Source organism: Epinephelus fuscoguttatus, linkage group LG15 (assembly GCF_011397635.1).
Source record: "Epinephelus fuscoguttatus linkage group LG15, E.fuscoguttatus.final_Chr_v1".
NCBI classification, from domain to species: Eukaryota; Metazoa; Chordata; class Actinopteri; order Perciformes; family Serranidae; genus Epinephelus; species Epinephelus fuscoguttatus.
In genome coordinates, this window is record NC_064766.1 from 43,059,237 (window position 1) to 43,073,509 (window position 14,273).

The 14,273-nt window shown below is 39.0% G+C and overlaps 1 protein-coding gene across 1 annotated transcript; it reads left to right on the plus strand.

Moving 5' to 3' along the window:
* Positions 1-6,924, plus strand: LOC125901676 (amphiphysin-like). Its single transcript, XM_049597492.1, has 8 exons — positions 1-97; positions 671-712; positions 2,819-3,187; positions 3,889-3,933; positions 4,433-4,483; positions 5,156-5,344; positions 5,486-5,587; positions 5,695-6,924. Exons 2-8 carry the CDS (start codon positions 710-712, stop codon positions 5,797-5,799), a joined length of 864 nt encoding a protein of 287 aa, XP_049453449.1. The 5' UTR covers positions 1-97; positions 671-709; the 3' UTR covers positions 5,800-6,924.
* The last annotated feature ends 7,349 nt before the right edge of the window (positions 6,925-14,273 follow it).

A 14,273-nucleotide genomic window follows, 5' to 3' on the forward strand; every position in this document is an offset into this window, starting at 1 on the left:
ACTCATGTAAGACTTGTTTTACCTGAATGCTTCAAATGCTAATTAATGTTTTTGCGATTTAATTTAGGTGACCAATACATTTAATGGATTCTCGCAGGTAATTTTTGAAACTACTTTGAAACAACTTTTTTTTTCTTTTTTTAGTGAAGTCAACTTTATTTTTATGGCTCTTTTTGTCGAGCCAAAACATTGAAATCTGTAGTTTGTCCTGATGACAGTGATCACAGCATGCATCACATTTTAATTCCAGACTGTTCAGAGCAACGTCAGTCCACAAGAACTTTTGATTTTAGTTTGATGTAATTTTTGACTGTTGCTTTTAGCATTCAGCCTTCCAGCTGTAAGTTTCAGTGTTCCAGACAGTAGTTAACTTTCAATGACTAGTGTTTATTTTCTACCTAGCTTATCAGTTTTATCTTTCAATGGAACAGGGCCACTGTAGAGGTCACAGCAGAGGTCAAAGGTCACTTCGATGGTCAAAGGTTACTGCAGAGTTTTGGTGCATTAGACACTGACCTCACTTACCCAATCAAATCCTCAGAAGCCTTGTTCTCAGTAACGTCCTCTAGCTTAATGTTTTCTATGAATGCTTTATAATCATGTGTTTGCAGGTCCTGATTGTCAGTTGTGACTCTTCTTCTTTTCAATTTTTAATGCCTGCGCTTCGAAGGATGCCACTGTCCCATCATTTTTTGCTGATTTTGATAAGATGGTGAGTTTTAAATGTCATCATGTGACTTTGAATGCTGTGTTAATGTCCTATATGTACTGTTATTTGCTTAATTTGGATGATGGCAGATGTGAAACTTTTCTACTTATTGTTTGTTCTAAAGTGTTTTTTTAACCTCAAAAATATAATCTGAAAGGTTTTCTTCTAATTGTAACAGTAAGTATAGCATAACTGGTTTGGGACTCACATCATGGTGTTAGTTCAGAACAATGGATCCACCCCCCCACCCATCAGTATCCATTTCTTTGAACAGAGAGTAGTGCAAATATGAAAGATGGATCCAATCCTGTCCTGTAAGCAATTTTCATCTGCAGATAAATTCCTACACAATGTCTAACTTTAACTAAATTAATCAGTGTTTCAGTACCAGATGCCTCTCAGGCAAACTGTTGTGCAGAATACCCAGATGATATCAGAATCCATGTAGGAAGGAAGTATTTTGCTGCTTGGAGAAATCAAGCTGTTAGTTTGAGACCCGAGCAGGCAGTCAGATGAGCATGAAGAAATCCAACACTTTGGCTGGTGTCTGTGGTTCAGATCACAGGCTGGCTTTTGCAGTCCAGTAATATAGGGGGTAGCAGTTCTGTTGGCATAGATGCATGTAGGTCATACTTCCACCAGGAGGAGGGCAGGTGGCTGTAGCAGATCCTGAACCGGCCTGACTCCCTGCTGGATCACCAAATGCTGTGTTGCTGCCATTACACAGATTAGACCCAGTGCTTGCTTCCTGCCGCCCAAATAGAGCCCATGTTCTGGAGCTGAGGCCAGTTTTAGTGTCTGTGTGTGTGCTCTTGTGTTTGGGGCAAGGTGAGAGCCCAAGAAAGAAATTAAATAAACAACTTTGGAAAAACCTATTTGATCAAATAGGTAACCTATAAAGTAAATGTCTAAAGTGTCAAATGCTGAAGTGTATTCTCAACATGACAGTTATCACATTACCTTCAAAGATTGTGGACATCAAGGAAGTGTCAGTGCTGGATCTTGAAAAGCTGACGTTACATAAATGTTTAAGAAGAAGGTGCAGTCGCATGAAAAGCTGCAAAAGTAATCAGAATCAGAATCAGAAATACTTTATTGATCCTCGAGGGGAAATTATTTATGTTACAAATATATATATATATATATATATAAGAGCAGGTTTATTAAGTGTAATTTATCATGATATATGAAAGATGTGGAATATTGTAAAACTCGCCCCCCCAGTACTTTCCAGACCTGAACATATACCCCGTACTGAAATCTCACGTTCTCAGATGTCTGTCTGCTCAACACCTCCTGTGTCAACCTATGGACTTTCATGGGCAGAACCTTCAGTGTAGTGGCCTCCACCCTCTGGCAGAAATTTGTGGACATCTTCAAAAATGTCACCTGTTCACAATCATCTACAGACTCAGTTAATCCTGTGAAACACAACATCATTTATGTTTGTGTGTTATTTGTTCTGCCTACATGTATGGAAAGAGTCAGTGGGTTCATTTAGTAGCGACATAAAATGAAATCTATTATTACTAATACTATCTACTGTATGTTGTCTATAGTGTGACTGACCTTACAGCATGTTGGCAACATGTTGCTAAATGTGTCCAGGCAGAACTCATGCTTATGAACTTAAGTCTTACATCAGAGACTGTATGATCACCATACCATGACCACCAAACTGTGACCACTAAACAATGACCACCAAACAGTGACCCCCCCAGTCATGATCACCAAGCTGTGACCATCTAACCATGACCACCATACCAATGTTTTGGCAGCTACACATGAAGTGTTACAGCCCTTGCTGGTACATGATACTGATAATTTTAGCATATTTACGTTTTGTTTTTATATAATTTATTAATAAGCAATGTAGTCATGACATCAGCTCTGTTCTGCCTGTCATCATTTCTTTTCCATGTTGTGTATCTAACGGTGAGGAGGGACTGAACGCTGATGAAGTTTAAGATGAAGAACATGAGCAGATACGAGGGCAGGACTGGAATTAATGAGCGGTCAATTGAGATGTTCAGAATTCTTTAATTGAATTTGATTTAAAAGGTCACAGTTGAACAGTTTTGTGTTTGATCGCCATCTTTTTTACAAAAGAACGAAGTGACTGCTGAAACAACTGAGGCTCCAGAAGCCTTGGACACAGAAGTTTCTGAAGAACAAGACAAACCTGCAGCTCCCTCTGCTGGTGAGGAACCCACAGCTTCCTCTGCTGGTGAGGAACCCACATCTTGCTCTGCTGGTGAGGAACCTACAGCTTCCGCTGCTGGTGAGGAACCTACAGCTTTCCCTGCTGGTGAGGAACCTACAGCTCCCTCTGCTGGAGACGAGGAGGAGGAGGAACCTAAAGCTGGTGACGAACCTCCAAGTTCTCCTGCTGGAAAACAGATCGAAGAACCTCCAGCTCTGTCGGTTGGTGATCAAGATACAGGAAGTTTTGTCAGCGTGACAGAGAAGAAATCTGATGTGAGTTAACAAATTAATCACAATATCTCACTTCATCAATGTGTGATCTTCTCTTCATCATCACCATCATCATCATCATCATCATCACCATTGTTATGATCATCTTTGTCATCATCATCATTATGGTGACCATCATCATCATCACCACCATCATTATGACGACCATCACCATCATGTGTGAATCATTAAATTGTGTATTTACATTATAAATTATTGAATTGAGTTCATTGTTTATATCTGTTGTTTTGAGTTCCTCTCTGATTTAGTGTCTGTGAGTTTGTCTCTTTGAATTTGTTTCTGTGAGTTTGTCTCTTTGATTTTGTCTCTGAATTCGTCTCTTTGAATTCCTATCTTTGAATTCTTGTCTTTGATTTCATCTCTGTGAGTTCGTCTGTTTTAATTCTTGTCTTTGATTCAGTTTCTTTGAGTTCATCTCTTTGAATTCGTCTCTTTGAATTCTTGTCTTTGATTCTCTCTTTGAATTCTTGTCTTTGATTTTGTCTCTTTGAATTCTTGTCTTTGAATTCGTCTCTTTGAATTTGTATCTTTGATTTCGTTTCTGTGAGTTCGTCTCTTTGAATTCTTGTCTTTGATTTTGTCTCTGTGAGTTCGTCTCAATGAGTTTGTGTCCTTGATTTTGTGTCTGTGAGTTTGTCTTTTCTTCGTGAATGATGTTATTAAATGTTATTTTTTGTCCAAAGTTGACTGTTGGATCTCCCGGAACTGAGAAGGCGGAGCTTGGTGAGGTGTGTAGTTCTGCTCTGAGTGTAGTTTTTGTTATTAATAAATAATGAATGTTTGTTTATTGTTAAAGATGTGTTACTGTGAAGAAGAGACATCCTTGATGCAGTGCTCAGATTCAAGACAACACGACAACATCCTTTATGTTGCAGCTACAAAACACTTAAATTGAACTTTTTAGTTATGACAGCTGCTGATGTTAAAGGTTTATAATTAATCCTGGAATTAAAATTTCTTGATTAACAAGAATGTGTCAATGTGTGGAAATTGTCTTTCATAAGGATATTTATTTCTGTCTCAAATACTTTTTCATCGTTTGCTGAGGTTACACTGTGTACTGTGATGACCCCTATGCTCCATTAGCTGATGTTTTATCTCTAATATTAATGAAGTGAAATACTGCAGCAGAATCTGTGATGCTAACAGCTACTGACCATGGATTATGTGATTCTGAAAAAGTTTCTGTTCCTGTTTTAATGAAATGATTTCTGTGATTCGGCACAGATTCCTCCTGTGGATGAAGCAAAACCATCTCCAGATGAAGCAGCTCCATCGGTAACTTTCACTTTACTTTGATTGTGACCATTAATATAAAAACAAAAATCACTAACTCAGACCCTGTCATTTCATCAGTCCTGAGTGAGTATAATGAAACATTTTCCCAAATCAAAAGTGTCTGTCCATCCATCCATCCATCTCCAGTGCAGTGTAATCCTGTCAGTTCCTTCAACTTGATCAGTTAATTTAGTCATTTGTTGCTGCTGGCTTATAATCCTCCATGTTACCTGACAGTTCTGGTGATCTATTATTACTGGTTGTGGAGTGACTTAACTAATATTTAAATTACTTTTAATTAAACACCATCCTACAACAACTAAAAAATGGTTGATAAAAATACAAATGTGGAGCTTAAACTAGTAAAAAAAAATGTGTTTGAGAATATAAACATGAATACACTCATTAAACATTCTCTGTAAATTATATCATTACATTGCTTATTATTATAAATTAGGCATAGTAAGATAAAGAGATGATACAAAGGATAAAGACTAACTCGAATGAAAAAGTGAGACTGAGGCCCTTGAAAGTTTTGGAAACAAGTTCTTAGTTCTCTACATAAATATTTTTTTGTGTCTGGGTCACATTTTTCTTCTTTATTATTATCATCACTGAGAGAAAGTAAAAAGTTATTCATGTGACAACTAAATGTTTTTTTATCTTCTGTAGGAAAAGATGCCAATCCCATCTGTTGTGATTGAGCCTGCCTCCAGTAATGAAGGCGATGATGACCGTGATGCTGACATCATCTCTCCCACTGCCATCAGTGACAACGGTGTGACAGCTGGAAACCAGCCTATCAAACACATGAGTCCAAGTGGTGGAGTGTCGGGCCTTCCTGATGATTTCCTGTACAAGGTGGGTTTCGTCTAGATGCTAACAATCTGACAATCAGCTGAAATCAGCAAATTGAAAAATACATTTGTATTGTTGTTATTATTATTTTGTAAAGAAATGGTTACCATGATTAATTGGATGATGGTGTTTCTCTCTCTGCAGGTGGAGACAATGCACGACTTTGAGGCTGCGAATTCAGATGAGCTCGAGCTGAAGAGAGGTGATATAGTGTTGGTGGTTCCTACAGCTTCAGTAGAGGATCAGGTGAGAACAACTGGTGATCCATACAAGTCCAGTAGTTTAAGTCCAACAGCATCCTGAAAGGAAGAGATGAAGAGTGTTGACAGTGATGTTTGTGTTTGTTGTTGTAGGACGCCGGTTGGCTCACAGGGATCAAAGAAAGTGACTGGTTAAGACTCGGAGCTGGTGCTCACAAAGGACTGTTCCCAGAAAACTTCACTCAGCGTTTGGAGTAAGAACCGTATGCAGCTGAGTAGAAGTTCAAGACATTGTTGTCCAAGCTGCCCTGTCAGCATGTAGCCAGCCCCAGAAAAAACCCTTTTAACCTGCTGCAACTGTCTGCTGGACAACTTACGGCTTTCTCTGGTAGATGAAACTTCACAAAGTCACGCTTAATAAGTACTACTATTCCCAGGACAACTGAAGATTATAAGCATGTTGTTAAGAGTGTGGTCTGCGCTCTTCTGGAATTAAAATGTTTTTTGTTTTTGTTTGTTTTTTTGCTGTTGAAAGAAAGACAAAAACATGTATGATGTATTTATTGGGAATGTTGCAATCTCAACATGTTCACGCCTACAAAAAGCAGAAAAAAATGTTTCAGAAGAAAAAAAGAACTGTACCTCCTTTGCACCGAGTGTGTTGTACTGATTTTGTTGCTCTGCTGTGGAATATATCAGAATCTGTAGTGCTGTGATCTATTTAAATGTTACTGAGTGTTTCATAAAACTCCTGATTTTTCTTTCCAGATGTTATGACTGTTTGTTTTGAATCACTGTTTGTGTATTTCTGTAACATCATGGTTAATTGTGTGGTTTGTGTGTGTGTGTGTGTGTGTGTGTGTGTGTGTGTGTGGTTATTTTTTCTTTGGTAGATGTGGTGATGATTTAAGTCACTGATGAGTGTTGCTGTGTTTTTGCCAAAATAATATTGATATTTGTCATCTGAGCATTGGCAAATGAACCAGTGCACATTCAGAATGATAATCTTTAATATTTTATGAAAATGAGTATTTGAAGATAAAAAGTCTAAAGATTTTGCCCACTATTGCAAATGTCATTGTATAGCTGTAGAAGTCACGTCTAATGAAAAATTATATTTGCGAGAAACAGAGTCAAGTAAAAGACATTTTAATGTTATCAGCTATTTTAAGTATATTATCACAAGGAGGGTGTCAACAAATGCAATATGCAATCTATGTCATTAGTAAATTTCAGGTCTCCATATTCCAACAGTTCTGTAGATCAACAAATATGATGTCACTTCCTTTGACAGTGAAATGAAATCTTAATGTAGACATTTTTGTGATGTACATACCATAAACATTTATGTCAATATCAATAAAGACTTAATAGTGAAAAAAATGTTAAGAGTTTTGTTGGGTTGTCCACAGTTCAGTGTTCAGCAACATGAGTGATTTGATAAATGAGATCACAAATCACTCTCATGCTGTGTTCACATCAAACATGATGAACGTGATTTACTCGTGTGAGTAAATGAAAATTCATCATGCTACTCGCTCAAGTTCGGATGCTGGGCCATGATGTAAAATTCGGGTTATTTCATCAGACGCGCGAGTATGAGCCTGCCCATCTTTACTAGATAACAACAACATTACTTCCGCCATTTCTTTCTCTCATCGACTGTGGCTGAGATCACCACGATTGCTGCACTGTATCTGCTCTAAAGGTTCCAGATTCGTCAAATAGATTCAAGCTATTCAAGCTCCTGACAACATGGGATCCCAGTTCTTTAATTACATGGAGGGATTTTCCATTGTCCTCTTGGCCGTCGTGGATGCCAGGTATTGCTTCCAGGTGATTGATGTCGGGGGGCTACGGGAGGACGAGCGATGGTGGCATTCTGGCCAACTCAGCCTTTGGTCAGGCACTTCGCTCTGGCACCCTCCATCCGAGAGGTGTGTGAAGGTGACCTGTGTTCCTGTGGAAGACGACCCCTACGTGGAGTGGTGACATGGAGCTGCTGCCAGGTCTGGGCAGAGTTGCAGCAAACACTTCTACAAGAGAGGCCATCAGGGTTTGGGAGACCTTCACAGCGTACTTCTCCACAGAGGGAACGGTCCTGTGGCAAGCCAACGTTGAGTTCACAAGCACTCCTACAACGGTTCTTTTAAGAGCCACCCACATATCACTATTGAGCAAACATCCCGCAGTATTACTATATTGACATTAAAATTGAAATAAAAATGAAATGAATGAATGTATATAAGCACCAAAAATAATATGCCAGTTCATGCATGCTAGGTTATCAATTGATATCATATTGTGAGATAATAAAGCTTTAATTTGGCATGTCTACACTGCAACATAATACAGTAAACATCAAAATAAAAGCAGACACCACCAATATGCTGACTATCATATCAATGGTGCTATCTTGTATTACTGTAGACATAAATATAGCATTTAAAATTTTAATTTAGAGAAGGACAACATGTCCATTTGATGTCCAGAACTGGTACTTTTTCTGTAGTAGCTGTGTATCCTGCACAATTGCATGACAGCGCACAAGCGCTTTGGGGTTGCATTTGATGTATGAAAAGGCTCTATATAAATAAAGTTTGATTGATTGATTGACAATTCAATTGTCCTACAGTATACATTATGCACTATATCCAGTGCAGATATTGTGACTCAGTATGACCACATTTAGCAGCAACCCAAACACATGTACACGGTACACGGTAAGTAAATAATCAATAGCAATTTGGAACATGTCACATGTACTTACTATTTTATGTATTTAAATGTATATACTGTTTTACTGATGAGGTGAATAATAACAAGAGTCTGTTAACTCTTCCTATATACATTTATTTTGTCTCCTTTTATAGATAGACCAGATTAGGGCTGCTTGATTATGGAAAAAATAATAGTATTAAAAAAACAATAAGACTCAGAAAATGTGTGGAACATATGTACAATATATACAGTGGCTCGATGTGAAGAGCCTCAGGGACACCTGGGATTATTCCTCAACAGCCTGGTTTGTTCCATGCAGAGATTGTTGCCCCAGTAGCTAATAAGCTATTCAGCACGCTCCAAATTAAGCAGAACAGTGCTAGATTCATAAATAAGTTTATGAATTTGGAATTTAACGTATTCCTTTGGGGTGACAATCTCTGAAGGAAAGGAACCAGGCTTCTGAGGAATAAATCATCCTCTGAGGGGGGAGGTTGAGGGGCAGGAGGAGTCCGACGGAGGGATTCGAGGAGAAGCCGCTCAATCTGTGCCTGCCTGTCTTGCTCACCCACCCCCCTGGCTCTCTTCCTGGTCCTCCTCGTCAGTGTATGAAATGGACACATCGTATTTTGTGAAACTACTGCTTCCAATCACCACAAAAGATGAAAATATCCAAGTTAATATTTGTTAAACTATTGAAATCAGGCAACAGACAAAAAGACATGAGTCAAACAAGAAAGGTAATCAATACAGTACTTGTCACAGTGTCACAGTACACTTAATGAAAAAAATATACTCGTACCATTAAACATGCAATCCAACTTTCGTCATGTACATACCGTTGGGTGGTCTTGCAGCAGCAGCCGGGTCCAGCAGAAGGGACAGCAGCAGCAGGGGCAGCAGCAGGGACAGCGGCAGCAGGGACAACAGCAGCAGGGACAGCAGCAGCTGGGTCCAGCAGCAGGGACAGCAGCAGGGGCAGCAGCAGCAGGACCAGCAACAGGACCAGCAGGGACAGCAGCAGCAGGGACAGCATCATTGCTATCTGCCTCAATTTCAGAGGACAGATATCGTGGCTGGTCTGTAGTAGTGACAGAGATGTCTTAGTTTTTGTACATAGAGTATATTAATTGTCTATGTCATTCTAACTTTCAGTGTCAATTACAGCACAGAAAGCATTTAATGCACCCATTAATACATCATACAGTTCCACTCATAGTAATATCCTTAATGTACAGAAAGAAATGATCACAGACTCACTAAAATTTCTGTTATGTATTGTTAATTCTAGATATTGAATATTTAAAGAAATAATTTTCAGTCATAAATAAATTTAACCAATATAGTAACTTCTTGTGTTTTTGTGTTTTTCAGTTGGGTTGTTCTATCCATTCTTCACATGTTTTGTTCTTCCTTGACCCGACCAATGTTACTGCTCGTCTCCCTCAGTACAACATACATATACTGTGTTTGTCTTCCTTTGTTCTTCTTCTTCTGTTTGTCCTTCTTGCTGTCTCCTTCCCATCTATTTCCTGTTCCTTCTTATGTCGTGTTCTAAACTTAGACTCCTATGAACTGATATTTTTATCCTTTTTATCAATTAGTATTTTTAGCTTACTGTTTTTAAACTTTTTTTTAGAGGGTTAGGGGTTAGGGTTAGGGTTGGGTTAGGGTTGGGGTTCATGGGATTATTGGATAATGTTGATGGCACGGGCAACACCATCACACCTGTGCCCCGAAGTCGGTTACTGGGTAAACAGGAAAAAAAAGGGTGCTGGGGGAACTAAGAGATGGTGGCGAAGCCAGGAGGGAAGGCGACCGCCACGCAGGAGGCCCGGGTTCGAATCCGGCCGGGAACAGGGCCGAAAAGGAATCATTTTGATGGTGAAGGGAGAAGTGGTAGTGGAATGGGACAGAGGAAGCGCCCAAGCACAGGTCAGGAGAGAACAATCATGATATGGAGGGAAGGGGGGGCTTAGTGATTAAGGTCAACGGCAGCAGAAAATCATAAATGAGCGGTGGCGAAGTGGACTAGGAGCAGGGGTGGCAAACGGGGGCCCCGGGTTCAAGGCCCGTCCAGGACAACGGCATTTTTCTAAATGTAATAGTGCGAAAAGTATAAAGAGTCTGAAAGTAAACAAACAGAGGATTAATTGTGATGATAAATTATAAAATATAAATTAATGCAGAGGAAAGGGTTGGGGTGTGGCATCAGGAGCAGGAAGGAAGGGAATAGGATGGAGTGAAGGCGGGAGAAAGAAAAAGCAACCAGGGGCGTTAAATTAAAAGAGGTAAAAGGAGTAATGAGGAGAGAGGCAGTAATGTAGACAATAACAGGGGATCAAGATGTGTAGTGTTTGGGTGTGACTTATTTCTGCAAGAGAGTGATAATATGGATATTATACAGTGGACAAAAAAAGAAAAGAGAACCAGTTGAAAATATTTTATTGGGTTTGGATTTTGAAACAAAAAAAAACAAAAAAACGTCGATAGCAGGGACGGCACCGTCGCTGTGGAGAAAAAGTGAAGGAGTGAGGTATTAGGTTGAGGGGGAATGACAGGTGGGAGAAGGGGAAGAGGTGGGAAAGCTAGATCTAAGGGGGAAGGAAGGAAGAGGAGAGGAAGAGGGTCAGGGAACTAAGGGAAATAAAAGGTACGAATGGGAAGGGTGGGAATAAGGGAGGGGAAAGGAGAAGAGGTGGGTGGGGAGGACCTTAGGGTGAGGGTCAGGGTCAGTGTGGGGGATGGGAAGTAGAAAAAGGAGGCGGGGAAGAGCAAGGGGAGGGGATGGGAGGGATGATGATGATGGGAGAAGAGTGTGCGGAGGAATGGAGGGGGGGAGGGTTAGGATAGGGGAATTGAGCCCTTCTCCCCTTGTGAGGGAAGGGAGGTGCACGGTCCTTCCACCCAAAGGACCCCCCATACCACTGGTCCCTTGCACCTTGGCGGGTGGGTTGGCGTCTCCTGCCGTAACGGACCTCGGTCCACCCCCCGTCCATGTTCGTATTGTTTTTGATTTTAATGTAGGCTTTGTTATTTTTATTGTTGTTTATTTTTATTGATATGTAATGAAATTAAGAAGCCTTATTTATTTGTTTTAAAATAATATGAACTAAAAGCGCTCTCCAAATTTTAGAAGAGGAAAATGTCTTTTTAAATGAATATAAAGTAAATGAATTTCTTTTAAACTATAAACTGAAAGTGCTTTCCTAAATTTTTGGAAAGAATAAACTGTTTTTAAAGCAAAAAATGAAATATGATTATGTTAAATGAACTCAAGGAGTTCAAAAAAAGGTTCAAAAGGAAACAAGGTGTGCCTCAGGACGACGTTTCGACCCTGTAAGGGTCTTCCTCAGGTCCGGCACACTGTACAAACTGTAAAAAAGAGCAATGGATCTGGCTGTGCAGAGAGATGTGTCTCCTACGAGCATCAGAGCAGAAATGAACTGGCTCTGTGGCTCCTCCCAATTTATAGCCTCTGTTCCCTCTTTGTTTTAGTGATTTTCAATTTTAACGGTAAACTGAACTTTCTTATATAAAACCCCTATTATTCAATTTTAACCTTATATTCCCCTTATGAAATGAAATATATGAAATTTATGTTTTCAATCACCTATGAATTTTTAATCTTTATTCGTAAATTTGTCCTTTTAGTATTAATTAGTTGTTTGTAACAGTTATTTATAAATTGACTAGGGTTAGGGTTAAGAGAACAAGGGTTATAATTAACTGGGGATTAGATAAGGACAATAGTGGGACTAAATTTAGGATAAAAATGTGGTTTTTAATAGGGACAAATAATAGATATAGGAGTTAGGGGGTTAGGGTTAGGCATGGAAATAGAGAAGTTAGTTAGGTTAGTAGGTTAAAGTTAGAAGAAGAAGTAGTTAGGTTAGTAGGGTTAGGTTAGGTTAGGTTAGGTTAGGTTAGAAGAAGAAGAAGAAGAAGAAGAAGTTAGGTTAGGTTAAAGAAGAAGAAGAAAGGTTAGGTTAAAGAAGAAGTTAAGAAGAAGAAGAAGAAGAAGGTTAGGTTAAGAAGAAGAAGAAGAAAGAAGTTAAAGGTTAGGTTAGGTTGGTGTTAGGTTGTGCTAGGTTGTGTTAAGAAGAAGAAGTTAGGCAGTTGTGCTGTGGTTGTGGTTAAGAAGAAAGAAGAAGAAAAGTTGTGTTAGGCTAGGTTGTGTTAGGTTAAAGAAGTTAGGTTAGGTTGAAGAAGTTAGAGGTTGTGTTAGGTTAGGTTAGGTTAAGAAGAAGAAGAAGAAGAAGAAGTTAAGAAGAAGGTTAGGTTAGAAGAAGAAGAAGAAGAAGTAGGTTAGGTTAAGAAGAAGAAGAAGAAAAAAGAAGAAGTTGTGCTGTGGTTAGAGAGGAGGTGTAGGTGTGAGTTGTGAAAGAAAGAGAGGTTGTGGTTGTGCTAAGGTTGTGTTGAAGAAGAAGAAGAAGTTAGGTTAGGTAAGAGTTAAAGAAGAAGAAGAAGAAGAAGAAGAAGAAGTTAGGTTAGTTAAAGAAGAAGAAGTTAGAAAGAAGAAGAAGAAGAAGAGTTAAAGAAGAAGAAGAAGAAGAAGAAGAAGAAGAAAGAAGAAGAAGAAGAAGAAGAAGTTGTGTTAGAGAAGAGGTTGTGAGAAAGAAGAAGTTGTGCTGTGCTGTTAGGTGTAGTAGGTTGTGCTAGGAGTTGTGGTTAGGTTAGGCTAGTTAAGAAGAAGTTAGTTAGGTAGGTTAAAGAAGAAGAAGTTAGGTTGAAGAAGAAGTTAGGTTAAGAAGAAGAAGAAGAGGTTAGGTTAAGAAGAAGAATTAGGTTAAGAAGAAGAAGAAGAAGAAAGAAGTTAAGAGGTTAGGTTAAGAAGAAGAAGAAGAATAGGTTAGGAGTTGGTTGTGAGTGTGCTGTGAGGCAGGTTGTGCTAGCTAGGCTAGAGGTTGTGTAAGAAGAAGAAGAAGAAGAAGTAGGTAGTTGTGTTGTGCTAGGTTGTTAGGTTAAGAAGAAGAAGAAGAAGAAGTTAGGTTGTGTTAAGAAGAAAAGAAGAAGAAGTTAGGTTAAAGAAGAAGAAGAAGAAGAAAGTAGGTTAGGTTAAAGAAGAAGAAGTTAGGTTAAAAGGTTAGGTTAGGTTAGGTTAAAGAAGAAGTTAGTTAGGTTAGGTTAGGTTAGGCTGAAGTTGTGCTAAAGAAGTTAAGAAGCAGTTGTGCTAAAGAAGTTGTGCTAGTTGTGCTGAAGAAAGAAGAAGAAGGTTGTGTTAAAGAAGAAGAAGTTAAAGAAGAAGTTAAGAAGTTAGGTTAAGAAGAAGAAGAAGAAGAAGAAGAAGAAGAAGAAGTTAGAGTTAGTTGTTAGGTTAGGTTAGGTTAGAGGTTAGGTTAGAGGTTAGAAGTTGTTAGGTTGTAGGTTAAGAAGAAGAAGAAGAAGAAGAAGAAGAAGAAGAAGAAGAAGTTAGGTTGTGCTAAAGGTTGTGCTGTGCTAGGTTGTGCTAGGTTAGGTTGTGAAGAAGAGTTGTGCTGTGTTAGGCTGGTTAGGTTGTAGGTTAGGTTGTGCTAGGTTGTGTTAGGTTAGGTTAGGTTAGGTTAGGTTAGGTTAGGTTAGGTTGAAGAAGAAGAATAGGTTAGGTTAGGTTAGGTTAAAGAAGAAGAAGAAGTTAGGTTAGGTTAGTTAAGTTAGGTTAGGAAAGAAGAAGAAGAGGTTAAGAAGAAAGAAAGAGTTAGGTTAGGAGTTAAAGAAGAAGAAGAAGAGTTAGAAGAAGGTGTGTTGTGTTGGTTGTGCTAAGTTGTGCTAGGTTAGGTTGTGCTGTTAGGTTAAGGTTAGGTTGTTAGGTAGGTTAGGTTGTGAGGTAGGAAGTAGGAGGTTGTGAGTTAAGAAAGAAGTTAGGAGGTTAGGTTAGGTTAGGTTAGGAGGTTAGGAAGAAGAAGAGAGTTAGTTAGTTAGGAGGTTAGGTTAGGTTAGGTTAAGTTAGGTTAGGCTAGGTTAGTTAGGTTAGGTTAGAAGTTAGGTTAGGTTAGGCTAGGTTAGGTTAGGTTAGGTTAGGTTAGGTTAGA